The 23229-nt window shown below is 38.8% G+C and overlaps 3 protein-coding genes across 6 annotated transcripts; 2 read left to right on the top strand and 1 right to left on the bottom strand.

Annotated features, from left to right (window-relative positions):
• Positions 1 to 1505: 1505 nt before the first annotated feature.
• Positions 1506 to 3200, top strand: LOC105393551. The gene is made up of 4 exons (XM_048626336.1): positions 1506 to 1608; positions 1990 to 2084; positions 2492 to 2629; positions 2928 to 3200. Exons 1-4 carry the CDS (start codon positions 1552 to 1554, stop codon positions 3001 to 3003), a joined length of 366 nt encoding a protein of 121 aa, XP_048482293.1. The 5' UTR covers positions 1506 to 1551; the 3' UTR covers positions 3004 to 3200.
• On the bottom strand, positions 3130 to 15489 carry LOC105393550 (cytosolic 10-formyltetrahydrofolate dehydrogenase). 2 transcript variants are annotated; one of them, XM_048626333.1, is made up of 16 exons: positions 15408 to 15489; positions 13810 to 13951; positions 13322 to 13419; positions 12221 to 12357; positions 11437 to 11588; positions 10979 to 11097; positions 9842 to 10102; positions 8981 to 9585; positions 8269 to 8457; positions 7734 to 7872; positions 7194 to 7356; positions 6732 to 6850; positions 5284 to 5481; positions 4582 to 4754; positions 3865 to 4064; positions 3130 to 3379 (listed from the first exon to the last, which is right to left on the bottom strand). In XM_048626333.1, the coding sequence occupies exons 1-16, from the start codon at positions 15426 to 15428 to the stop codon at positions 3324 to 3326; spliced, it is 2772 nt and encodes a 923-aa protein (XP_048482290.1). In that variant the 5' UTR covers positions 15429 to 15489; the 3' UTR covers positions 3130 to 3323. The 2 variants fall into 2 exon arrangements, with proteins under 2 accessions (XP_048482290.1, XP_048482289.1); XM_048626332.1 differs by lacking the exon at positions 15408 to 15489 and adding an exon at positions 14029 to 14182.
• On the top strand, positions 14333 to 22168 carry LOC105393553. Of its 3 annotated transcripts, none has more exons than XR_007267172.1 (4): positions 14333 to 15076; positions 19806 to 20013; positions 20765 to 20851; positions 21836 to 22168. XR_007267172.1 is itself a non-coding variant. In XM_048626335.1 (4 exons), exons 2-4 carry the CDS (start codon positions 19872 to 19874, stop codon positions 21979 to 21981), a joined length of 375 nt encoding a protein of 124 aa, XP_048482292.1. In that variant the 5' UTR covers positions 19047 to 19295; positions 19806 to 19871; the 3' UTR covers positions 21982 to 22168. The 3 variants fall into 3 exon arrangements, 2 of the variants coding, with proteins under 2 accessions (XP_048482292.1, XP_048482291.1); XM_048626335.1 differs by lacking the exon at positions 14333 to 15076 and adding an exon at positions 19047 to 19295; XM_048626334.1 differs by lacking the exon at positions 14333 to 15076 and adding an exon at positions 19309 to 19464.
• The last annotated feature ends 1061 nt before the right edge of the window (positions 22169 to 23229 follow it).

Genomic DNA, 23229 nt, shown 5'->3' with positions numbered 1-23229 from the left:
ATAAAATCCACCGTTGGGATAACCGTTGGGCGTTCGTTGGCCCGGTGTGTACGCAGCTTAACATAAATAGTAATAGTGCTGTCCTAACAAATCACTGTATAGTGCCACAAACTATAATAATAATAAATAATAATAATAATAAAAACGTTTATTTATGAAAAGTTACAATAATTGGCCTTATAATATTACATTGTAAAATATTTTATTTGAGATAGGTTAAGTGAGGAATAAGGACATCGTTATCCAAACTAGGGTAACCTGTATTTTGGGCACAACATCCTGTATCCCCTACTTTTGGGAGTATCAGATTATTATAAGGCTAGTGAGCACTTGTTCCCAGACTAGATCAAATCTGTCTTCTGGGAGAAAGTTAGGTAACTATGATGTTTTACACAAAATAATTAGGCAGGTACTTATAACAATATTGTAAGATACCGAGACTTATTATTTAAAGACACAGAGAAAGCATGCTTACTAACTTATCTGTTCCGGTGACAGCTCACGTAAATGTGTAATATTTCTTGATTCTATAAGATTTTAAGTTTGCCAGTAGTGGTAATTCGCTCTTGTGGTTTCAATAAAACCATCTAATCTATATCAATATATAATTCATTAGTAAATAATGAGATATGGATCAATTTAGTTCGCTCTCACCGGAACAGATAAGTTTGTCGCACTATAGACGTTATCGCGATAGCGAAAACATTTTTTTTATCAAGGGTTTTAATGAATCTTTTTTTTTAAATATCTAATAACAATAGCTTAAAACTGGCAGTTGTTTACTGGATTGGTTAATCCTCTCTTCTAGAAGGTTAAGAATCTTAAGAACTCCTATATTCTCTCCGTAACTAAAACTCACTACCTGTAGAGAGGATCCACACGTACATCATACAACATGTTGTATTCCTTTCTATAAAACTAAAATAGTTAGTAAAAAAAATCCTTGTGTTTATACAGTCTGTCAAGTAAAAGTTGTCGTTCCTGTGGCGGTAATGTTGTTCAATAAAACATATTTTTTTGTTATTGTATTTTTTTATTCAGCAACATTATAATACATATAATAATAATAATTGGAACAACAACTTATACTTGACAGACTGTTTTAGTGAAGTTATATTGCTACTACGTCACATTTTACCCACAGTCAAACCAAAAATACAGGTTTTGAGAATTCTTTTGTACATACCTAATATAACAATACATTAGGTATGTACAAAAGAATTCTCAAAATTGCCATGATTAATAAATAAATAATACGACACTTTCCCAACACTACTTATGTCAAAAACCATAGACTATATGTATAAGGCCCTGTTGCATAGGACAACCATATTTCTATCTCAGTCAGTTCTCAGAATGATAACTATCTTGCGATAATAATGTCAGAGTCTCAATCTCAGAATAATAACGGTATCAGGCATCGACTAACCAAGTCATCAAAATTCAAAATCAAAATAATTTGTCACCGTTGTCCACACGTTGTCGATGTCACACTCACTATTATTTTCAGCAGGCCAAATTATTAAGTACTTAAAATACTCCAATCCAATAATGGCAGGGATGAAAATTAAGGATATTTGTATGAAGATTAAGAATAATCTATATAAGGTAAGTAGGTAGGTAGTTGTAAGTAAAGTTGTTGTAGTAGATATCCACCTGTAGTACAGAGGGAAAGGCAATTTCAGTAAATGTACTTTCATACCTAATGTGCTGATGCTGAACTAAGGCTGAAATATAATAATGATGGTAGGTTGAAGATTACTAACAGAAAAAATATCAACATTTTGAACCTAACGACTTAATCACGTTACTAGTTACCTACCAAATGCCTATCTCCTTGAATGTTACTACCCGCAAGGGAAGCTTGAGACTTGTCATAAAAGCGCGCTCTCTTTTCCACTCCTCGCTAATCGCTCTCTAATCCTACCTACATAAACATGTTCTAAGTAGGTTACTACTAAGCTACTTACTTAATATTTTCTTTTACAGCAACCATTCATTGTAGAGTATCGAAATTCTGCTCCAGTCATTGTTACACCTAAAACGGTTCTTCTGAACAATATGTCCCGTAATCCGGATTTGACGTAAGTAGCAGTAAGATACAGATTATAGATTTATATTATTATAATGTAGTTGTAGACCCTAAAATAATCTACCAGTTTACATCAGCAGCAGCAGTAACGATATCATAAATTATTGTAAACGCTTCGTTGTCCTGAATGTGGACTTTTGGCTGTAGCGTCCATTTTGTTCGTCTTCAGCCGGTGCCAATAACCCTTCATACTTCAGAGTACTTACCTACCTAGATATACATATGGGTATAGGCCTCCTGCGTTACTTCATTAAGATCCATGTTCCTCTGTGCTAGTTAAACTAACCCAGTGCGGTCCAGAGTGACAGAGTACCTCCATAAGGGATCCCACTCACGGTCAAGCATAAAGCCGTCAAGTTTGCAGGATAGTGTAGCTAGTTATTATATATTTAATTACAGATACGAGAACTACTTCGAGCCTTCAGTCCAGGGTTGCACTTCAAAGAGCCAGAGTCAGAAGGACTGCCATGTAGGCTCTACGGGATTCTCTGCTGGGATTGATATCAATGATCAGCCGTATGTTCAACGTAAAGCTATGTAAGTTGTGCTTCAACTTCTTAGCGTGTCGGCGACAAACGCGACTAGATTTGAGTAGTCGGCGCAGCAAAAGGGTTCCCCTGGTTGTGCCAGGTGGATCTACCTGTCATCATATTGAGCAACTTTTATTAGGGCGATGATAGGAATGTCAGGGCTATAAAACAGTTGACCTCGATGGCTCTAGCCTTCGTAAATACTAAAAAAAATTAAGTGATTTAAATAGTATTCCTTATCAAAATATAATATATTTATTATGATAAATATATGTATTATATTCTACTATTTTTATGTGTTTCAGGGATGAAGTGATTGAACGTTGGAATGAAAAACCTAAGATGGAATATTTCCAGAGGTTGAAAATTATTCTGTCCTAAAATAATTATTTTACTTAATGTTGCATACGTGAGATATCCCAAATCTTTATTTGTTTTTTAACATTAGTCAGAGTACCTATTTGTTAACAATATTTTTTGTGGTAACAACTTCAATAAAACATGTCATTTTTATAAAAATAAAAGAATATATTACTCCGTTAACGATAAAACACACGATTTTCACAACCACAACATATTTTATATGTAAAATGAGATAAAACAAATGTACAAATCAATTGTATGACATTACTTAAAGCTACAAAATGTGATTATTAATTGTTATGACCATTACAAATATATCTAACTTATATTAAACAGTTCTAGTATTCTAAAGTAACACACTTCGTTTTGAGATACTCGTTGAGAGCTTCTTGACCTGAAAAGAAAGGTACAGATGATTATTATGATATTATGATTAAATCTGGTCAAACTTAGATAAACGGTTATCGCGATTTGAGTTAAACACGGTAATGAGATTGGTAGCACTGGTAGGTAAACCAACCATGCAACAGCGACAGATCAAAGTACTAGGTCTACACTATGTTCGTACTTTGGGGATATTATACTCGTTCGGGCTTGGATGTTTTAATTTGTTATGTTGATTTAAAAGTGAAACACATTTTCCCCTTGTTCCTTATTGTAGTATTCATACACTTACTACCAGTTTCAATAACTCTATCCATCGATAGCTGACAGTTTCAGAGAGATTTTCATACGATTTTGACAGAATGCATCTTTTTATGTGTCAAAGTCGTATGATAGTAACTGTCAGCTATCGCAGTTACGTCTAGTCTACGTATGACTACTACCGACTTAATAAAAACAAGGGCTTCTGACTCATTTTAGCCTTCCAACACTCACCAAGGTCCTTCCCCATGCCCGACAACTTGAACCCTCCGAAGGGCGCGGCCACGTCAGTCTTGTTGTACGTGTTAATGAACACGGTGCCCGCGTCTATTCTCTCCGCGAAGGTCATGGCTCGAGTGACGTCACGGGTCAGGACGCCGCTTGCGAGGCCGTACTCGGTGTTGTTGGCGCGGCGGATCACGTCGTCTATGTTTCTGTGGGGTTTTAGGGGCTTGGGTTAAAAATTAAGGTGCAAATAATGTTGAAAACAGGTGGATGTGAGCTGAAAGATGGATCTGTCCGTCATAGTAGACAATGTGAATCTACAACTTTCGGAGATTCGTGAAAAAAGTATGAAATCTTATCTTTCGTATCCAATATTGTAGCTCAGCAATATTGGATACAGTAGGGGTACCGTTGAATACAGAGAGCTGTTATAAAGTCGGTAGCTTTAATGCAACGATAGAGTCAGGGTTAGAGCAGCATCAAAGCCAGAGGACCCTCCAGAAATATTCATACACATAAAATTTAAAACGTAACCTCTATCGTTTTCTTCATAACTGACCTTCTACAGGTTTAGTGAATAATCATCATCATCATCAGCCAATAATCATCCACTGCTGAACATAGGCATCTCCCAAAGAGAGCCACAACACCCATTCCTCGGCCTTCCTCATCCAGCCACTTCCGGCTAATAGTGACTAAAAACCAATATAAAACCAGTCAACTCACTTGCTACTAAACTTGCTAATGATCATGATGGGGCCGAACGACTCTTCCTTGGCTATCCACATGTCGTCGGTGACGTCAGTGAAGATGGTGGGAGCGAAGAAATACCCGCGGCGGGGCACGCGCGCGCCGCCAAGGACCAAGGTGGCGCCCTCTGAGACGCCGCGCTCGCAGAACTGTGGGGTTGAAGGTTGAGTGTGAAATGTGTTGTAATGAATATTGTGAGGACTCCTCGGCGTCGCGTCGTAGGCATTGAAGGTAAAGGTTAGGGTGAGTGTGAAATGTGTTGAAATAGATCTATGGTTGAAATGAATATTGTGGCGCCCCCTTTGACGCCTACTTGCAGAACTTTGAGGTGGAAGGAAGAGGTTAGGTTGAACGTGAAATGTGTTAAAATTTAAAATAAGTTCGGGGGGACTAAAGGCAATTTATTTCTTTCCTGAACTAAGGAAATAGTTATGTAAGTATATCGGATGGCATACATTGCCTTAATTTTCCCTATGTCAACATCCTAGCTGATTTTCACATAATTACTCTATTTTCGGCATCTTTCATGAACTAAACTACTTGTCTAAGAGCAAACTACACATAACATTAGTGTGAGGCGCCTAAAGAGACCAACGTTTGATGTGCGAATGAGACTATAATGTACACCTATATTATGTACTGTAAATATATTATATATACGAATTCGGCTGTACATACCTCAATAAGTTTATCCATATGCGCCTTGTGGTTCTGTGGTCCGTGCGCCGTGCCTCTATTCAGCGGGTCTCCTATGCTGATCTTCTTGGTTTCTTCCACGACTCGTCTGAGGAACTCATCGTGGATTCGCTCCTCGACGAACAGACGGCCGGCGGCTATGCAGTTCTCGCCCTTGTTGAAGAAGACGGAGCTCATACCCTGTGGAAGAAAGAAAATTTGATGTTTAAAGGCCATAGAATACATTAAATTCACATAAATATAACGTTGTTGTATCCTGGATGATATAGGCCTATTTGGACTTGCACTATATTCGTTATGTTAACACTGGGAAATTACGTAAATCATTATAGTATATGTATAGGTAGAAGTTACGCAAGGGGAAACTATGATACCACTTCCGATAGCAATACTAATATATTGTGTACATAATATGTATGGATTGCCCTAAATTTGCTTTCATATTCACCATTATACAAATCCAATCAGCAGTTTTTAACGTGTTCAATCACGAAAAACATCCCAGATTCGATATTTCGTAGACAAAACATTCTTAAAAACTACACAGTTCAATGAAACGAAACCATGATAAAGCATTTAGCATAGCACCCGTAACCCTTGTTCTAAAATTGGCGATAATTTTGTTTACTCCAATACGTTATAACCGGTGTACGGCGGTTTGAACTAACAGTCAAATGTAGCGTGCTAGTGTCGGTCACATGCCAAGATGATAAGGGTATCGAAGACAGGTTGTGCTAGTAACATGACTTAGATAACTGGGGTTAAAAGAGATATACAAATGCACAGAGCATCGACTTGGAAATATGGAGGAAATTAGGGTGTATAATGGGGTTGAGTAAGGGTATTAAATTATCTCTATCAAAGCAAAGGTGTGGTACGAAATAGCTGGAAAGATGCAGAGGACCAAGAAACGCTTATAATTATATGGGTTCGTAAATTAGGTGTGGTAGGTTCAACATTATAGGACCATAATAAGCTTAATTATAAAATACAGCATAAAAGCAATTAAAAGTACCTACAATAAGTTTCGTTACTATAAATATTGTTACTATGCTGTGTTAAATGTAAACATCAGCTGTTTTAATTGGTATGGTATCAATAACTTGTATGTTATACTATTAATATTAAATTGAAGGAGATAAGGTTGTCAACGTATTTTGTAACATGCGTATATATGGTGAGAGCAAAAGGGAAAAACATAATATGTAATTTTCCATAATGCATTATGCTGCTCCATAACGTAAAAGCTGTAGTTAGTGAAGTATGAGGAAGATTGTGGACAGGGACAGCTTGAGGATTTCATAATTTTATTCAACATATTTTTTTTGTTGAATGACAACATTGAGTTTACCGCTATTTCACAAAGGCTCAGTAACTAAGGAGGAGAAATGAAAAAAAAATGTACCTACTACTCATAAAATATTACTTACTATTCTGACAGCCTTTTCTAGATCGCAGTCTTCAAAGATCACAAGTGGAGACTTGCCGCCGAGTTCTAAAGATACTTTCTTGAGATTTGAAACTGCACATGACTTCATTATTTGTTGACCTGGAAACATTATTAATTTATAATTTAGTAATTTTATAGTTAAAAAATAAATTAGCATATATTGTACTGTATACCCAGTTGTATGTCTACTGGGCCGCATGTATACTGGGATCGAGTGTCTACTCACTTACAGACGTGCTGCTGGTGAAGGCCAGTTTCTTCACTAGCGGGGGGTGCAATCTTTATAGTGCCATATAAAATTTACCTACACTATACTTGGTCGTATGTCTACTCACCCACACGCCGGCTGCCGGTAAAGCCCAGATTATTAACTAGCCGGTGGTGCAATCTACCTACAGTAATACTTAGAGTCGTATGTCTACTTAGTCGACTGTCTACTCACCTACAGGTGTGCTCCCAGTGAAGCCGAGTTTCCTCACAAGCGGGTGGTCGGCCAGCGCCTGCCCGCAGACGGCGCCGCTTCCACACACGATGTTGATGACTCCGGCCGGGATGCCCGCACGGACTGACAGCTCGGCGAACTTGAGCGCTGTTAGTGGACATACCTGCGGGAAGATGAGGGGTTATAATAGATGCAGGTTATATATAAGGAGTTCGCCAGTTACATAGGAACATTGTACTCGAACATTGCGAAGAAGTAATTTTATGGTTAGGTGGGGTAAGGTTTGTGGTCCGTTGTGTTAGGAAGTGCTACGAATCCTGGATTATCAATGTCATCATCTTAACAGGCGCAGATGCCCATTTTGCTCTTCTTTTACGATACGATGTTATTTATTTGGCAGCACTTCATCACCCGGCTCTCTGGTCCTTAGACGGTAGTGGCCGAATGAGGAAAGTCTCTTATGACGTTCCTTATGAGAAACCTAGCCTATTAACCTCTAGTACTAGCCCAGACCATTACAGCCTGTTTTTGAGTACTTACAGCAGCGGGCTTCATGACGACGGTGTTGCCGGCGGCGAGGCAGGCGGCCATCTTCCACGACAGCATCATGAGCGGGTAGTTCCACGGAGTTATGATGGCGCACACTCCGATAGGCTCCTTCTTTGTGAATGTTAGGTTCCTGATGGAGAATATAAATGTTTATTCAGAGCAAAAGAAGGGCATTGTATAGAGTATCGGTGAAAAAAATGGGGTTGGATTGTCTTTACAGTGAAAGGATTGGCCAGTCTGATTAGTTGGCATTCGCTGACTGCCCAGTGAGCGCCAGACGTATTATTATGTAAGGTGCAGTCGCTGATACGTCAGTGTAGGAGGCACCTTTCGTTACGATGATAAAGCTTGCCTGTTGAAATTGATATCTAAGAACAGGTCTGGGATCTGAGTATTGTATTGTGCTTTAGTGCATAACACTGGTAGTCTTTTTACAGCTCCGAAAATCTTAGCACAAATTATAGTAATAAAAAAAATGTTTCAGTAGCAAGATATACGAGAAAGCAGAAGATATATCAAAACATACCTATTAGGTCTAGCATGGTTGATCGGTATAGTAGACCCCTGGATCTTGTCGCACCATCCGGCGAAGTACTTCCAGGTGTCTATGGACATGCCCACGTGCGTCTTCAGAGCCAGAGTGTAGACCGCGCCCGAGTCTATCGACTCTATGGTCGCTAGCTCCTCCTTGTGCTTCTCCATCAGGTCTGCTAGTCTGTGGGTACAGATTATGTTATGAATTGTACACTAGGATTCACGTAACTTGACTAATTCGCTGCAGTACAGTGCCACAAACTTATCTGTTCTTCTATGTAATGTTTCTTCATTCTATAAGATTTTAAATTTGCCAGTAGTGCAATGTAGTATTCGCTCTTGTAGTTTTAATAAACCCATCTAATCTATATCAATGTATAATTCATTAGTAAATAATGAGATATGGATCAATAAGGTTCGCTCTCACCGGAACAGATAAATTTGTCGCACTGTACGTTTTTAACTGTGAGGGTAGTATGTCAAAACCGCGTGACACCATTGGACAGCGTTATGCCGCTCGGCCTCTATTGGTCTATTGAAAACGAATCTGAATCCTCTCCTATTATTCGCTCATAATTGCAACATGCATATCGCAACCAATTTGGTCAAGTTACGTGGTTACTAGTGTACCCTGAAACACCTATTTTCCTTAGCCAAGATATCCATATAATATCTATAGTTTCACACACATTTTAGCAACTTACTTAAACAACAGCTGCCCTCTCTCCCGTGCACTTATTTTCGACCATTCTCCCTGATCGAAAGCCTTTTTCGCCGCTTTCACCGCTTTATCCACATCCTTAGCTGAAGCGGACTGCACTTTACAGATCTCAGTCTCATCAGCAGGATTCACTAGTGTCAGCGTCTTGCCGCTCTCGGAGTTCACAAATTCACCATTTATAAATAGCTGTGTGGGAAATTTTATCCGCATTTTATTCACTTCTAATTCTACTCCATCATACGTGATTTCTTTAGTAGCAGAACCGCCTCTTGCTTTCAAAACGGCTGTGTTAAAGAACTCTTCGAATGTTGTGTTCATGTAGACATCTTCGTTTTGCAGTTCTAAACCAGCTATTTCCTTTATTTCTTCGACTAAACGGACCACGTCCATAGAACCAGCGCCGCAGTCGAAAAAGTCTGTGTCGTTTTCTATGTCTATTCTAAGTATGGCTTTCCAAACGTCTCGTACGTTTTCGACGAATTTCTTTTCTTCGGCTGTGAGTTCTAAGGTTATTTTGTTTTCGTTTGTTTTGAAGAAGTTTTGCGCATTTATCATTTTGCCGTTCACTTTTAGTCTTTGGATGTTGATCTGGAAAATACGATATGATTGTAATATGTGTCGGTATAAAACTATCCATCAAGGGTATTTTAGCAGAAATTGCACCTATCTATGAAATTAGGCGGCCATAATACCAGAATAATTACATATCATTCGAGGATTTTTTAATAATAATCCACCATTAACATTATGATTCTCTAAATCAATTATCAGCATCTATTAGTTACATAAAGCCTCTCCCACAACAAAAACAAATCAAATCACCAACCTCCCAACAAAGACTTACCTTAACCCCATCATTCGCAGTAATCAACATTCCATCCTCATGCACCACCGCCGGCGTCTTCAACCCCGGAATTGCCACCTCCCGACCCTCAGCCTCATACTCGCCCTCCCACAATGAAGACCCGTATAGCTTCAGCTCTACTGTAGGCTCAGAACCAGGATCGGTGGCGCCCTGGGGGTGGATGTAGGTGGTCGCACCAGGGGAGGAATCTAAACCTCGGATGAAGTTGTGGAGGGCGACGCCTGGCTTCGACCAGTCTATCTGTTAGGTAAATTGTAATATTAGGTAAGTTTATTGGTTTATGGATCGATTGATCATTGACATAACAGCGAGATACTGTTTTGGGAAAGTTGCATTACTTAATGATTACTTATCTACTTGCTTATTTATTACTTATCTATGATGGAACCGGGTAAGAACCTTTTATGTATGTATTCTTAGCATGAGTTGCAAGGTTGCAGAGTTATCAAACAATTCAATCACGTAATAAACATAGCATCTTTTTTGCTAACTTTTTTTTACACACACGCACTCACGCCTTGTACTAATGTACTCCCTTGCGGGGTAGGCAGAGGTGCATTGCTGCACCCACTTTTCGCCAGAGTGTATGTTAGTCCCAATGTAATAGGGGGCGGGCCTATTGCCATTTTACGGGCACATCCAAGACCCGAGAACAAATATCTGTGTTTAAACAAATATCTGCCCCAGCCGGGAATCGAACCCGGGACCATCGGCTCATTAGTCAGGGTCACTAACCACTACGCCATTCGGTTTTTTGCTAACTATAAACAATTAAATAAAATATTTATCTTTAGTGCCAATTTCTCCATTCTCGGTTAGAGCATAACCAGGGAGTAGTGGTTAAGTTTTGACACATCTGTCATGAATTTTATATGGAGATGACGTTTAATTTATAAATCAATCCCTGTCAGTTAGATAATCGACAATGGAGAAATTGGCACTTATGTTTTCACAATAAGCGACATATTTACATTGATATTAAATTGAACGGTTCCTTTTTTTATCTTGGATTTTAACTTAATGATAATGCTTTTTCCTGCATTGAAAGCAATAGCATTGTGTGAGGATTTTGTCCAAAAGGTACCTAGTTTATAAAGTTACTTATGGTACACTTACTCTATGTAATTCTGGTTTGAACAACGCGGGGTCATAAGTGGCGCCCTCTTCCGTTTGCGGCACTTTGGGCGCGGTGCCGTTAGCCACCATGTTCACCGACTGTGCTAGCGCTTTTATACCTGAAACCAACATTGTTTATTAACCATCGTATTTCGGCACATACATAAGGAGACTACTTCTTGGAAAAAATTCTCTAAAATGGAAGCTCTAATATTGTAGAAACAGAAACTAAAGTCTTTTTCCGTAGACAAAAGAAATAAAAACGACCTTATCTTGTTTTTTTGCTTGTACCTATACAATATTCTAGGTACTAAAGGTTGACTGATTTTTTAGCATTAATTTCACCTATTGATCATCTATGAGTACTTTATTACTATCGCAGAGTTTAATTTTGAGAACAGTATCTGGAGATCTTCGCCAATAAATAACCAACAAAAAAGATCCATTAAAGTTCTCACCTTCAGGATACAGGTACTTATTGTAGATGCTATCAACCGTATCGTCCAACGTGACGGGGAAGCTCCTCTGCAGCAGCACGGGGCCCGTGTCCAGCCCGTCGTCCGCCCAGAAGATGGACAGGCCGCAACGAGTGTCGCCCTCTATTAGCGTCCTGTGTGTGTGGGGTTAAGTTGTAGTGACATGTTCAGTCATAATAAGGTGAGATGCAAAGGGGAGGCTCCGAGTGACGTATCAAATGTCTGTACAGTGCGACAAACTTATCTGTTCCGGTGAGAGCGAACTAAATTGATCCATATCTCATTATTTACTAATGAATTATATATTGATACAGATTAGATGGGTTTATTGAAACCACAAGAGCGAATTACAACTACTGGCAAACTTAAAATCTTATAGAATGAAGAAATATTACACATTTACGTGAGCTGTCACCGGAACAGATAAGTTTGTGGCACTATATAGTTAGCGATCAACGCTAATCTGACTGGCCAATCCATGGTACCACGGTGATTGTTTGTCACTGCACCAACTCGCTAAGAACAAGATTCATAGAAATATTGCATTTTTGAGCAAACTTTCTTGGCAAGAATGGAAGAGGTGGGAAAGTTAGCTAGGACTTCTATCCACGTAACGTAAAATGGGTGTTATTTTATAGGCATGAATTTTTTTAGTCTATGGATACAATGTGCGTATTTGTTTGAAATCCTGATGAAATCAATATGCTACTACTGTCAGGGGTATACCATACCACTTTAGCTTTAAACAAAATATAAATCCCATTACCAGTTGATAGACGAGGCGCCCCGGTGCCGCGGCAGCAGCGACGGGTGGTAGCAGATGCTCTGGTACTGAGGGAGCGTGATCACCTCCATCGGGATGAATTGGGAGCAGAACGGGAGCACGTTGATGTCCGCTTTCACCTGGTGATAGTGTTTATAGGTGAGTAATAGAAGAAGGTGACATTGAAAGGGATATAGCATACGCTTATGGGATAATACAAGTGCAATACATTATAATGGTAATAGTAAGAGATAAGTAGGTAGGTATGTAGGACATGTACCTAGGTAGTAACTAAGTACACAAATAGTATACTCAGAAATTAAAAAATATATAAATTAGCTGTTGTTAAATGTGTCCAGCAATTCAAATGTGCTGAATCTTGATATTTAACCACCTGTATTTGTATATTTACAAAAATTACATAGATTACGTAGGTAGATAAGTACACAAACTTAAATGACTGCTAACATGCATTCACCATACTCTATGTACTTATAGTAAATGCCGTATTATGGATATCCACTGGATAACTGTGTGATGTGGTCGTAAAGTAGTACAGATCATATTTTCAATAATATTTCGTTAAACGTACTAACCAAATTAAAAAATATATCATAGACTGTAAATCATATGTTTATATACGATCGCACTTCAATATTGTAATATAAAGGTACTTAGATACAAAAACAACACTTTACAGACTCATGTTTTTGAGCTGATAAGAATTTGTGCATTATTAGGAGTTTTAAGACATGAGATAGGAGAGGTGGCGGGTTCAACCATTGTGCTCTATTTGTGACACAGTAACCAGTACTCATCGTTATCTAGTTAGCTACTCTATTGATATCCAATTAAGTATATAAATAAATATACTTATTCAATTTAGCTTTACCATATAAGTGAAAACTTGTTATAAATCAATATTTCAAAATTCTTATGAAAAACAAATTAGCTGTTAGTTTTTCTATAAATAAATTTACTGGCTGTATTTTTTAGCATAAGTGCAATAAACAAGCTGGACTTTGATGTGTCTAATATAATTAAACTTCACCTCTAAGATATTAAATTAAAATTTAAAACATGCTTAGTACTGAAATTACTTACAGATTTATATTGTTCTAGGACTTCTGGTATGATTTGTCCCTTCACTCTCCATGTCTTGTATTTGAACACAGGTTTGCCGTTCTGTGCAGCGATTGTTGCTGAAATAAGAAAGAGGTGTAAGTAAGTGGAGAAGCTTATGAGTTCCTAAAAAGGATTAGTAATTTATAATAGTTCTCAGAATCAATTAACACTGTATCACAAAGCTTCAATTTATAAATAAATAAATATGAGGGCACATCTCACACACAGCCATTTGACCCCCACAGGCAAAAGAGCCTGTGATATGGCTAACAGCTTATACCGATACATTCTATAAACACAACATAAACATTAAATTTAACACACAAGACGAGACCCAAGTAAAAATATCTGCCCCGGCTGTGTACCGAACACAAAGGTCACTAACCGCTGCACCATTCGGTCATTGTTTAGATAATCTATCTATATGAAATACCTAAGTATCTATAAGAAAATTATTTATAACATACCCAAGGGATCCTCTCGGTTCCCCTTGTCGAGGATGGTGAAGACCCCGGCGATCTCATGGCCGTCCTTCTGCAGCAGCTTGAACACCTCCGCAGCGAACGTGCTCTGACCGATGATGGCCACTCGGAGGCTCTTCTTTGGCGCCTGAACAAAAATACGACAGCGTAAGTAACTAGGTCAAAAACCAAAAATTACATTTAAAATTTTAAAAAAAAACGAACCTCATCTGGGATCGCTACAGGTGGCATTGTAGTATCTTATTGAAGTATTCAAAGATTATTTTAAAACACAGTTGTTTAAAGTTGCTTATTTTAGATAGCTTTGCCGCAACCGCTTTGCAGCAACGGACTAACTTGAATTAGTTTGCGCGATCTTATTTATTCTCTTCTCACAGGCAGAGCACAACCTTGACTTTACTATCAGCTTTACAGTATGTGTTTCAGTTAGTCTGAATGAAGAATAGGCATGGAAGTAATGTACCTAAGTAAAATTAATCTTCTTTTGTGGGAATGAGAAACTACAAACAAACTATAGGTTAAAGAAGACCCGCCAAAAATAAAAAGGTCATTTGATCATTTCGTTTTTTTCGTACGTTTGACTTTGACATAACTTGAAAAGAAACAGCTGTAGCCAATGAAAATCTCTGTTTTTGACATTTTACCATAGAGAAAGATAAAATAACCAATCACAACGTTTGTTTACAAAGTAATATTTTTTGGGTACGTTATTTTCCATTACACGGAAAATAATCCTATGGTCACAATCACAATAATTTCTGTATTCTAGGGTACGGCAGTGCCATTTATTATTTACTTCTAATGGGCAGTGCAATCACTAGAATAGATGGCAATATGTACGTGACGGTAAAAAAAGGAAATAGCAATATTAGAGCCCTCATTAGAGCCATATTAACAATCACAAATAATTATTCTGAGTTGCAAGATATGCAGAAATTTCATTTGGGCTGTTTGGGCATGGCTACCTTAGATCTGCCTAACTATGACCTACGTAGTCATGCCGATAGATTGGTAGAGGTAGGTCCCATTCGCCACCAAAATGAACACTTTCTACAACTGTGCCAAGTTAAATTCCTATCTAGTTACCTACTTTGCCAATCTTTTACTTATGTTCATAAGGTCAATCAATATGCAAAGGTGAAGAGAGACTATCGTCCCTAAAATGACACATTTGTTTCAGAAACTGCATTTATCTGGTTCCAACTTGGACCTGATAAAACGTTTTAGGGTCAGCAAAACAATTTTTATTTAGGTAAGTAAGTAGTATTTTATCTGATTTTAGACTAATAGTTACCCAATAGTTACCTACAATGGATGCACTGCGTTTGCCAGTTTGTAGACTCCACTCGACAACAACTCATGCGGTTATCAGATTTTTAGCACATGGTACCTACCTACTTAACATGTACCTAACTAGGACCTTTTAATTACTTAAGTCTGGAGTGATCCTGAAAAGTTTTTGTTCTACAACTTTTGTAAATTCGCGAAAAATAACTGCTTCTCATGGTAAAAAGTCCGATGAAAATAAATAGAAGTAAGTAACAATTACTTACCTATTAAGGTCTAACTAGTAGAGAACTAACCTGAACTTCAACGTTCTCCATTATAATAAAAGCACTTAAAAAATACGCGAGACACTTCTTATCCCTTACACACTCAAGTAAGAATTGTAAAATAAGTAGACTAACAGCAGCCTTGGAGTTAGAGCCTATGTATCACGTCAGTTCAGTAATTTGACTAATTCCACATTACCTACGGATACCACTACTTAGTCTAAAGTGGTTGTTTATAAACTGCATCAATTTTCCATTACGGCCATGCTAAACTGGCTTCGGCGGTGATTACGTATGCAATGATTTCTCCATAAAGTCAATGATGGATTTCACCTCATAGGTAAGTATCTCCACTTCATCAAACTGGCGGCCGTATCTATAGGTTACTCGCCTTTTAAAGGGAAAACCAACTTTATATTGGTAGATAGGTAACTACTTGGCATAAGGAAGAGTCATAGGGCTCATGGTAAATTTCCAAAGTATAAGTAGATTCGTTTTGCCAACTGTACAACATACTGTTTGTTATTATGTTTTCCTCAATTTACATGATAATGATCAATTATGTTTATGAAGAAAACTCTCATTTCAGCCTGCTATCCGGTTATTACCAGTTTCAGGGCACTTGTTTTGAAGTGATCAATGAATGCGTGATGTCCGTTTGACCTGTATAACTGTAGCCACTGATTACAGAAGTCTTTCAAGTACCTACCTAGGTTAATAATTAATAATACATAGGTAGGATATACTTGTTTTAACTAGTTAGTACTTACTTGTAATGTTGTTGTTGTTGTTCCTATATGGCACCCCAGAGGTGCAGAGGGTCTCCACTAACGTCCGCCACTTCCGCCTATCTTCGGCTGTACTTTTGGCCTCGCTCCAACTTAGTCCAGCGGCTCGCAGCTCGTTTTCGACGCTTCGGCGCCATGTTTGGACAGGGCGTCCACGGGAGCGCTTGCCATTTGGTGGCCTCCAGTCAAAAGCTACACTTGCGGCATTCGTAGCTCCTCTTCGTACAGTGTGCCCAATCCATCTCCACTTTCGTTTCGCAATTTCCTTGCCGATGGGAGATTGTCGGCACAGCTTCCACAGATCTTCGTTACGTATAGTCTTCGGCCAGAAAACGCGCAGGTTCGACCTGAGGGACTTATTGACGAACACTTGCAGTTTGTTCGTCAGCCCTTTCGTCACTCTCCACGTTTCGCAACCAAAGAGCAATACGGACTTCACGATGGAGTCGAAGAGGGAGATTTTTATCCGCCTTGTGAGCACATTCGAGTCCCAAACAGGTTTGAGCTGGGCAATCGCAGCCTTCGCCTTCTTGATCCTGCTCTCTATATCCTCATCTGCTCCTCCCTGACGGGTGACCGTGCTTCCGAGGTAAGTGAATGTATCGACCGAATCCAAGCGTTGGTTATCGAGTATTAAGGCCGCCGTAAACATAAAAAGGATCCATCGGAGGCTAATTGGAACAACTTCAAACAAGCGCGTAACCGATGCAATCAAATGATTCGCAATGCGAAGCGTCGTCATATCCACGCGTCAGTCGAAAACTGCTCTTCAAAAAACCTGTGGCAATTTCTACACTCTCTGGGTTTTGGAAAGTGTAGGAAAGACCTACCTCTGTCAGTTGACAAGGACGGTCTCAATCGTCATTTTTCATCCCCTCCTCACATCCTTGATCCTCATACCAAAGCTCGCACCATCAGAAGTATTCAAGCTCTTCCTATTCCACCCTCTACTCCCTTCTACTTCGCTCCGGTTACTGAATTTGATATCAAAAGGATTATCCTTTCCATTCCCAGCAAAGCGGTAGGCAGTGACGGTATAGGTCGTGACATGCTGCTCCCATTACTTTTATCATAAACTTCTCCCTATCCTCAGGCAAGTTTCCGCTCCTCTGGAAACTGGCTTTCATGGTTCCTGTTCCCAAAATACCTGTTCCTGCCGAGTTTAAGCACTACCGTCCTATATCTATCCTACCATTTCTTTCCAAGGTGCTTGAACGTGTAGTGATGCGACAGTTCTCGAATTTCCTCTCGTACAATAATCTCCTTAACCCCTATCAGTCGGGATTTCGTCCATCCCACAGTACCTGCTCTGCTCTCATAAAAATTACTGATGACTTTCGTAAGGCTGTGGACGATCGCCAATTAACCCTCCTTTCACTCCTTGACTTCAGCAATGCATTCAACTGCGTAGATCACGATATCCTCCTGTCCATACTCCGTTCCCTCAACATATCAGGTTCAGTAGCCGAGTGGTTTACCTCATATCTTTGTGGTCGCCGACAGCGCATCCGGTCCGATGGCATTGAATCTGACTGGTGTGATGTCACAGCCGGCGTCCCGCAAGGTGGTGTCCTTTCCCCTATCCTTTTCTCTGTCTTCATTAACACTCTTGTGTCCGTTCTTAAGTACAGCTCCTATCACCTATACGCCGACGACCTTCAACTTTATGTTACATGTGGTCCCGATGAAGTCCCTGAAGCTATTAACCGGATGACTGCTGATCTTGAAGCTGTCAAAACCTGGACAGATCAATACGGACTCCTTGTTAATCCCTCAAAAACACAAGTCATGTTTGTAGGCGGAAGATTTCACCTGGCAAGGCTTGCTGAACCATTACCGCCAGTTATATTTGATGGGATTAGCTTACCATACTGTGCTAGCGTAAAAAATCTTGGTCTCCACATAAAGAGCAATTTGTCATGGGAGCTTCAAGTGTCTGAAATCAGCCGTAAGATCCATGCATCCATGCATGGGCTTAAGCGCCTACAGAATTTCCTGCCATACTCGACCAAAGTTACGTTAGTCAACTCCCTGTTGCTTCCTATTATTGATTATGCAGATGTGTGCTATCCTGACCTCACAGAAGAGCTACTTGATAGACTTGAGCGTCTCCTCAACTTGTGCATTCGCTATATCTTTGGCCTGCGTAAGTATGATCACGTCACTGAATTTCGAAATAAACTCAAGTGGCTCAATACCCGACACCGAAGGAATGCCCATATTTTATCTCTCATTCATAATATAGTTTATAATCCTTGTGCCCCATCCTACTTAACAGAACGATTCACGTTCTTCGACTTCTCTGACCATCCTCAACGGTCAAGTCGAAACCTTCTCTTTCGTACCCCAGAGCATAATGCGGCAGGGTATTCGGATTCATTCACTGTGACAGCGGTTCGCTTGTGGAACAGTTTACCGCTACATATACGGCAGACAAAGTCTATAGACATCTTTAAAGCCAAAGTTCGTCAGCACTACCTCCAAGTGCAGAACGATCAACAAAATTGATTTTTAATATATTTTATTTGATGATGATGATATTATATTATATTTTGTATTATTATTATGTATTAGGTATATTATAATATAATGTAGGAATATATTTATATATGTATGTATATAATTTGTATACCTATTATGTATAAGTAAGTATATCTCTGTGTCTCGATTAAAGTAAATAACTTCTCTCCTCTCAGCCTATCGCACTACCAACCACTTTCTCGACATCACCAAAGGTTAACTGGTAGAGAATGCTACTAGCATTAAGTTCGCCTTTGTACAATGTTTTTATGTGCAATAAAGAATTTATAATAAGGCGTCCGAGGTTTTAGCCTTGATACGCATATCGACTGTTTTGCGTCGGTTTATTCGCAGACCCATTACTCTGGCTTCCTCCTTACTAGTAATAGTTAGTCTTTTTTTTGTATCGTCCCTAAATGGAATGTAGTTACGTTAGGTGCCTAGGTAACCTAACTACGTGACATTAGGTATGGACGATTTTTGGCCGTGTGGTGGCTAACTATACGCCAATATCGGAAATGTTTATCAGGAAAGCCGTGCCTAAATTATTCTTTGATATCTAGAACAATAACCTATTAACTTATTGTCTTTCCTTTGATATTAAAAACAGGTCAGTGTTTGTTGAATGTTTACAGTTCAAGTTTCTGCCATGTCTCGTAGTCTCGTTGGGCATTCTGTAAAAGTGCTTTCGAAAGCGAAAGAAGTGGTTTTGCTGTTAAACTATGGTTCAGTGTTCATCATCATTGTCCGTAGCTGTGCTGTGTTTCTCGATTGTAAATGTGCGTAATTATTAAAAACAGACCTATACAGGGTGTTGCAAAAAGGAGCCGAAACCAGCATGTGCAGCATGTTATATCTAAGCCCGAAATCAGAATTTCAAAATTCGCGAAAAAATATAACATGCTGCACATGCTGCACATGCTGGTTTTGGTTTAGTATACCCTTTTTGCAACATCCTGTATACCTATTCAGATAACGTCGATATTTCATTCCGATGACGGTACATCGAAATTTCGACACAGTGTGTCTGAATAGGAGAAATGTCATAAATTGTACCGCTGATCACAACCGCTGATAGTTTACAAGACACAACTTACCTTGATTCCTCTTTGAGTTTTAGGGAGTACTATCAAAATCACAACCATTAGTAGAGGTGGATGACAGTCTTCATAAGGCGAAAATTCAAATGGAAGATTACGAATTAGATCATGGGTCCCCATCCAAGTACTGGGACATCAGCAACACCCAGGAGCCAGAAAAAGACAGCAGAGCTGAAGAAAAGGCATTGAGCAAAGTTTTCAGGACTGAAAACTTTTTACGTAAACAAGGTGAGATAGGATAGCGTAGGAACTAGTATTATTATATTAAGATTATAAAATCTTGATGGTATAAAAGTGTCCCACGGCAGTGCATAATGTGTAATATCTTATTATTATTATTATTTAACTCTTTATTGCACAAATATTACAAATAAAAGTACAAAGGGTGGACTTAATGCTAAGACCATTTTCTGCCAGTCAACCCGCAGGAGGTACAGAGATAAAAAGTACGGGTGTGCAAAAACAGAAAAAAAAAGATCAGTATGATTGTGAAGTGCCTAAATAAAAATAATACCTAACCCTAAAACTAAGTAAATAAATATATATGATAAAAACAGGGGGTACAAGAAAAACTGCCTAATTAATCTGTCCCAACTTGCTGAGGTAGTGAGCACGAACCATAGACTTGAAGAGCGGTCGAGAAGGGGCTTTCCTGATTGACTCAGGGAGATCATTCCACAGACGGACTGCCGTGACGGAGAAAGAATTAAGCATGAAACCAGACCGATGTAAGGGTAAAGATAGTAAAAGGTTATGAGAAGAGCGGAGGTGCCTGTTATGTTATGTTATCATCAACGCTTCAAGCGGCAATATCGCTGTGGGACATCCTGCATACCCAATGCGATGGTTAAAATCATCATCATCATCACAACCCATCACGTCTCCACTGCTGGGGCACGGGTATCCTTCCAATGAAGGAAGTTAATGGTTAAAATAAAAAATAATAAATACGTAATCTCTTTTCTAAATAAATTTGCAGGTCCTGCTGCACCTATCGAGGAGTCGAGTGACGTCATCGAGGGCAATCATCATGATGACGATAAGGATATCGGAGAACCAGACGATTGTAAGCTCTTATACAATACAATACAATACAATACAATACTCTTTATTTGCACCAAAAAAGAACATACAAAAAAAAAACTTAAAAATAAAAACAGTACAAAAAGGCGGCCTTATTGCTTATAGCAATCTCTACCAGACAACCTTTGGATGGAAGAGTGTTATAAAAAAAAATAGAAATAGAATTAGAGGTAGCTGAGGTGCAAGCTTATATTTATACTAGATTATAAGTATCCTTACTACCTTAGTAGTGAAATGAGTTTCTTACTCTAGGAGTGGTCAACTGGTCAACTGGGTTCGAATCAGACTTGACGCGAATAGGTTTGACTCGGAACTTTCCACCTTCACAACGGCAACCATAGACTTATAATAATATAGGTACCTACCACTACTAGCTGTTCCCGTGAGCTTCGCTTCGCCTTGAAAAGTTTTCCTGTGGGAATTCAGGGACAAAAAGTAGCCTATATGTTAATCCAGAGATGGAGAACCGTTGTGTCTGCCCTTTGCCCCACGGGGGGGTCATATGACGCCAAGAAGAAGAAGAAGATGTTAATCCAAGGTGTCAGCCAACTCGATCCTCATCAAATTTCATAAAAAAATATTTCAGCTGTTTTGACGTGAAGAAGTAAGAAACATACACACATACACACACATACTTCACAAGCTTTCGCATTAATAATATTATAAGGGTGACGTCAACTCTGTCGCACCGCAGAAACAGACCTCCTCAAGACCTCCTATACTTAGGGCGTCTTGCACAACAAAGTTAAATAAAATTAAATCTATGACCTCTTGCTCTGACATTATACTGTCAGAGCAAGAGACAAACTATTTAATTTTATTTAACTTTGTTGTGCAAGACGCCCTTAGCGAAATTGTTTTGACAACGATTTTCGGAATAGTATTGAATTTGACACGAATTACTTCGTAAATAATGTTAATTCGTTTTAACTTTACGATATGCTGAAATTAAAGTTTTTTTTTACAGTCGAAGTCAGAAGACGACGAACATCGCACTTCCTTCGGTCCAGGCTGAATGAGAGGCGATCACACCTGGAAACGGTCAGGAGGACCAAGTTGAACTCACAAAGCAAAATTAACCATTTGGAACATGTTAACAAGATTCAATATTGATTATTGAACAGACTGATTACCTGACTTACAATAAGTAAAAGTAAACTAAAATTAAAAACGTTTATATTAACAAATTGTTTTAATACATTTTGTGATGTGGCTGCAAATTCCACACTAGGCGAACCTGTATCGTGGAACTTAGGATAGATTTCTAAAGTTCCTGAAATAATTAAATATCTATGCGGCATTGCTGTGTTTTATTGCTATTCTTTTTACGTAGGTAGCATAGAATCACACGGTCTCGGGTGTACGTAACTAGTAATGAAAACGTTATTATGGAGCATTAAAACTATGGCGAATACGAATCTACATACGGGAGATTTATTTTTAAAGAATCTTTCAAATGCAGGTCAAGGCAACCAACATAGTTACTGAACCATTCAAAAATCTTTCTTCATGGGCCGGGCGACACTAAAATTTGTAAGTAACTTGAATAAGTAGGTACCTACCTATTCCACTGAAATGTATGCTGGTCGAATCAGCTGTTACGAAATCGAAATATTATATACGATCGCATTAAACATAGGTAAACATTTAACACACGATAGGAAAAAAAACTTAGAAGTCCCGGTCCATAAACGCCTAACAAATAATTTGTATAACTAACCTATTGATTATTATATCATAACTAACAATTAAAATAAGTTATCTTTAAGAACAGAGTCACACACTAACATCAGGCAAAATCAGAATCAGAATCAGAATATATTTAATAAAAAAGAAATTACAACACCAATTACAGTGGTCTCCACACTAGGCTAAATGCCTGTATAGTGGTGACCCGCGGAAGATATTATCATGACCTATAACGACTGAGGGGCCGAGCCATTGCCGGGTGTCCAGGTGCCAAGTTCTCCGAAGACAGCTGGCATTGGCCCTGTCCTTGTTAAGTTTGTTGCCATTACTAATGTAAGCGTGACTCTGAAAACCATAATTAAAAAAAAAAAGGGAAAAAAAAAAAAAAAAGTTTTCTTGTATAATGAGATACACGGCTGGGGGTTTTTAGTCGGTTAACGCCCGACACTACCTGGGTCCTCTTCCCAGGTGTCCATGTGGATTTTCCCCCAGCAGTGGAAAAAAAAAAAAGAGAAAAAAGAAAAAAAAAAGAACAATATATATATATAAAAGATAGAATATATATAAATGAAACTTCCTTACCGAGTAGAAAGTAGATAAAAGAATTAAAAACGATCTCATAAAAATTACCACTCTTCAAAAGGCACGGACATAAAGTCTGTGGAGTGATAA

Source organism: Plutella xylostella, chromosome 16, assembly GCF_932276165.1.
Source record: "Plutella xylostella chromosome 16, ilPluXylo3.1, whole genome shotgun sequence".
Classification (NCBI taxonomy): Eukaryota; Metazoa; Arthropoda; class Insecta; order Lepidoptera; family Plutellidae; genus Plutella; species Plutella xylostella.
This window is presented reverse-complemented; position numbering and strand designations above follow the sequence as displayed.

What these genes read in the sequence shown, in the direction of transcription:
- LOC105393551 (XM_048626336.1), top strand. Translation starts at nt 1,552, where the DNA reads ATGGCAGGGATGAAAATTAAGGATATTTGTATGAAGATTAAGAATAAT. An exon ending in TTAAGAATAATCTATATAAG is followed by an intron (nt 1,609 to 1,989) that starts GTAAGTAGGTAG and finishes TTTCTTTTACAG; the next exon opens with CAACCATTCATTGTAGAGTA. An exon ending in TCCCGTAATCCGGATTTGAC is followed by an intron (nt 2,085 to 2,491) that starts GTAAGTAGCAGT and finishes ATTTAATTACAG; the next exon opens with ATACGAGAACTACTTCGAGC.
- LOC105393550 (XM_048626332.1), bottom strand. Translation starts at nt 14,055, where the DNA reads ATGCCACCTGTAGCGATCCCAGATGAG. An exon ending in CTGTAGCGATCCCAGATGAG is followed by an intron (nt 13,952 to 14,028) that starts GTTCGTTTTTTT and finishes ATTTTTGTTCAG; the next exon opens with GCGCCAAAGAAGAGCCTCCG. An exon ending in GGCGCCTCGTCTATCAACTG is followed by an intron (nt 11,589 to 12,220) that starts GTAATGGGATTT and finishes CCACACACACAG; the next exon opens with GACGCTAATAGAGGGCGACA.
- LOC105393553 (XM_048626334.1), top strand. Translation starts at nt 19,408, where the DNA reads ATGGTTCAGTGTTCATCATCATTGTCCGTAGCTGTGCTGTGTTTCTCG. An exon ending in TGTGTTTCTCGATTGTAAAT is followed by an intron (nt 19,465 to 19,805) that starts GTGCGTAATTAT and finishes TTTGAGTTTTAG; the next exon opens with GGAGTACTATCAAAATCACA. An exon ending in AAACTTTTTACGTAAACAAG is followed by an intron (nt 20,014 to 20,764) that starts GTGAGATAGGAT and finishes ATAAATTTGCAG; the next exon opens with GTCCTGCTGCACCTATCGAG.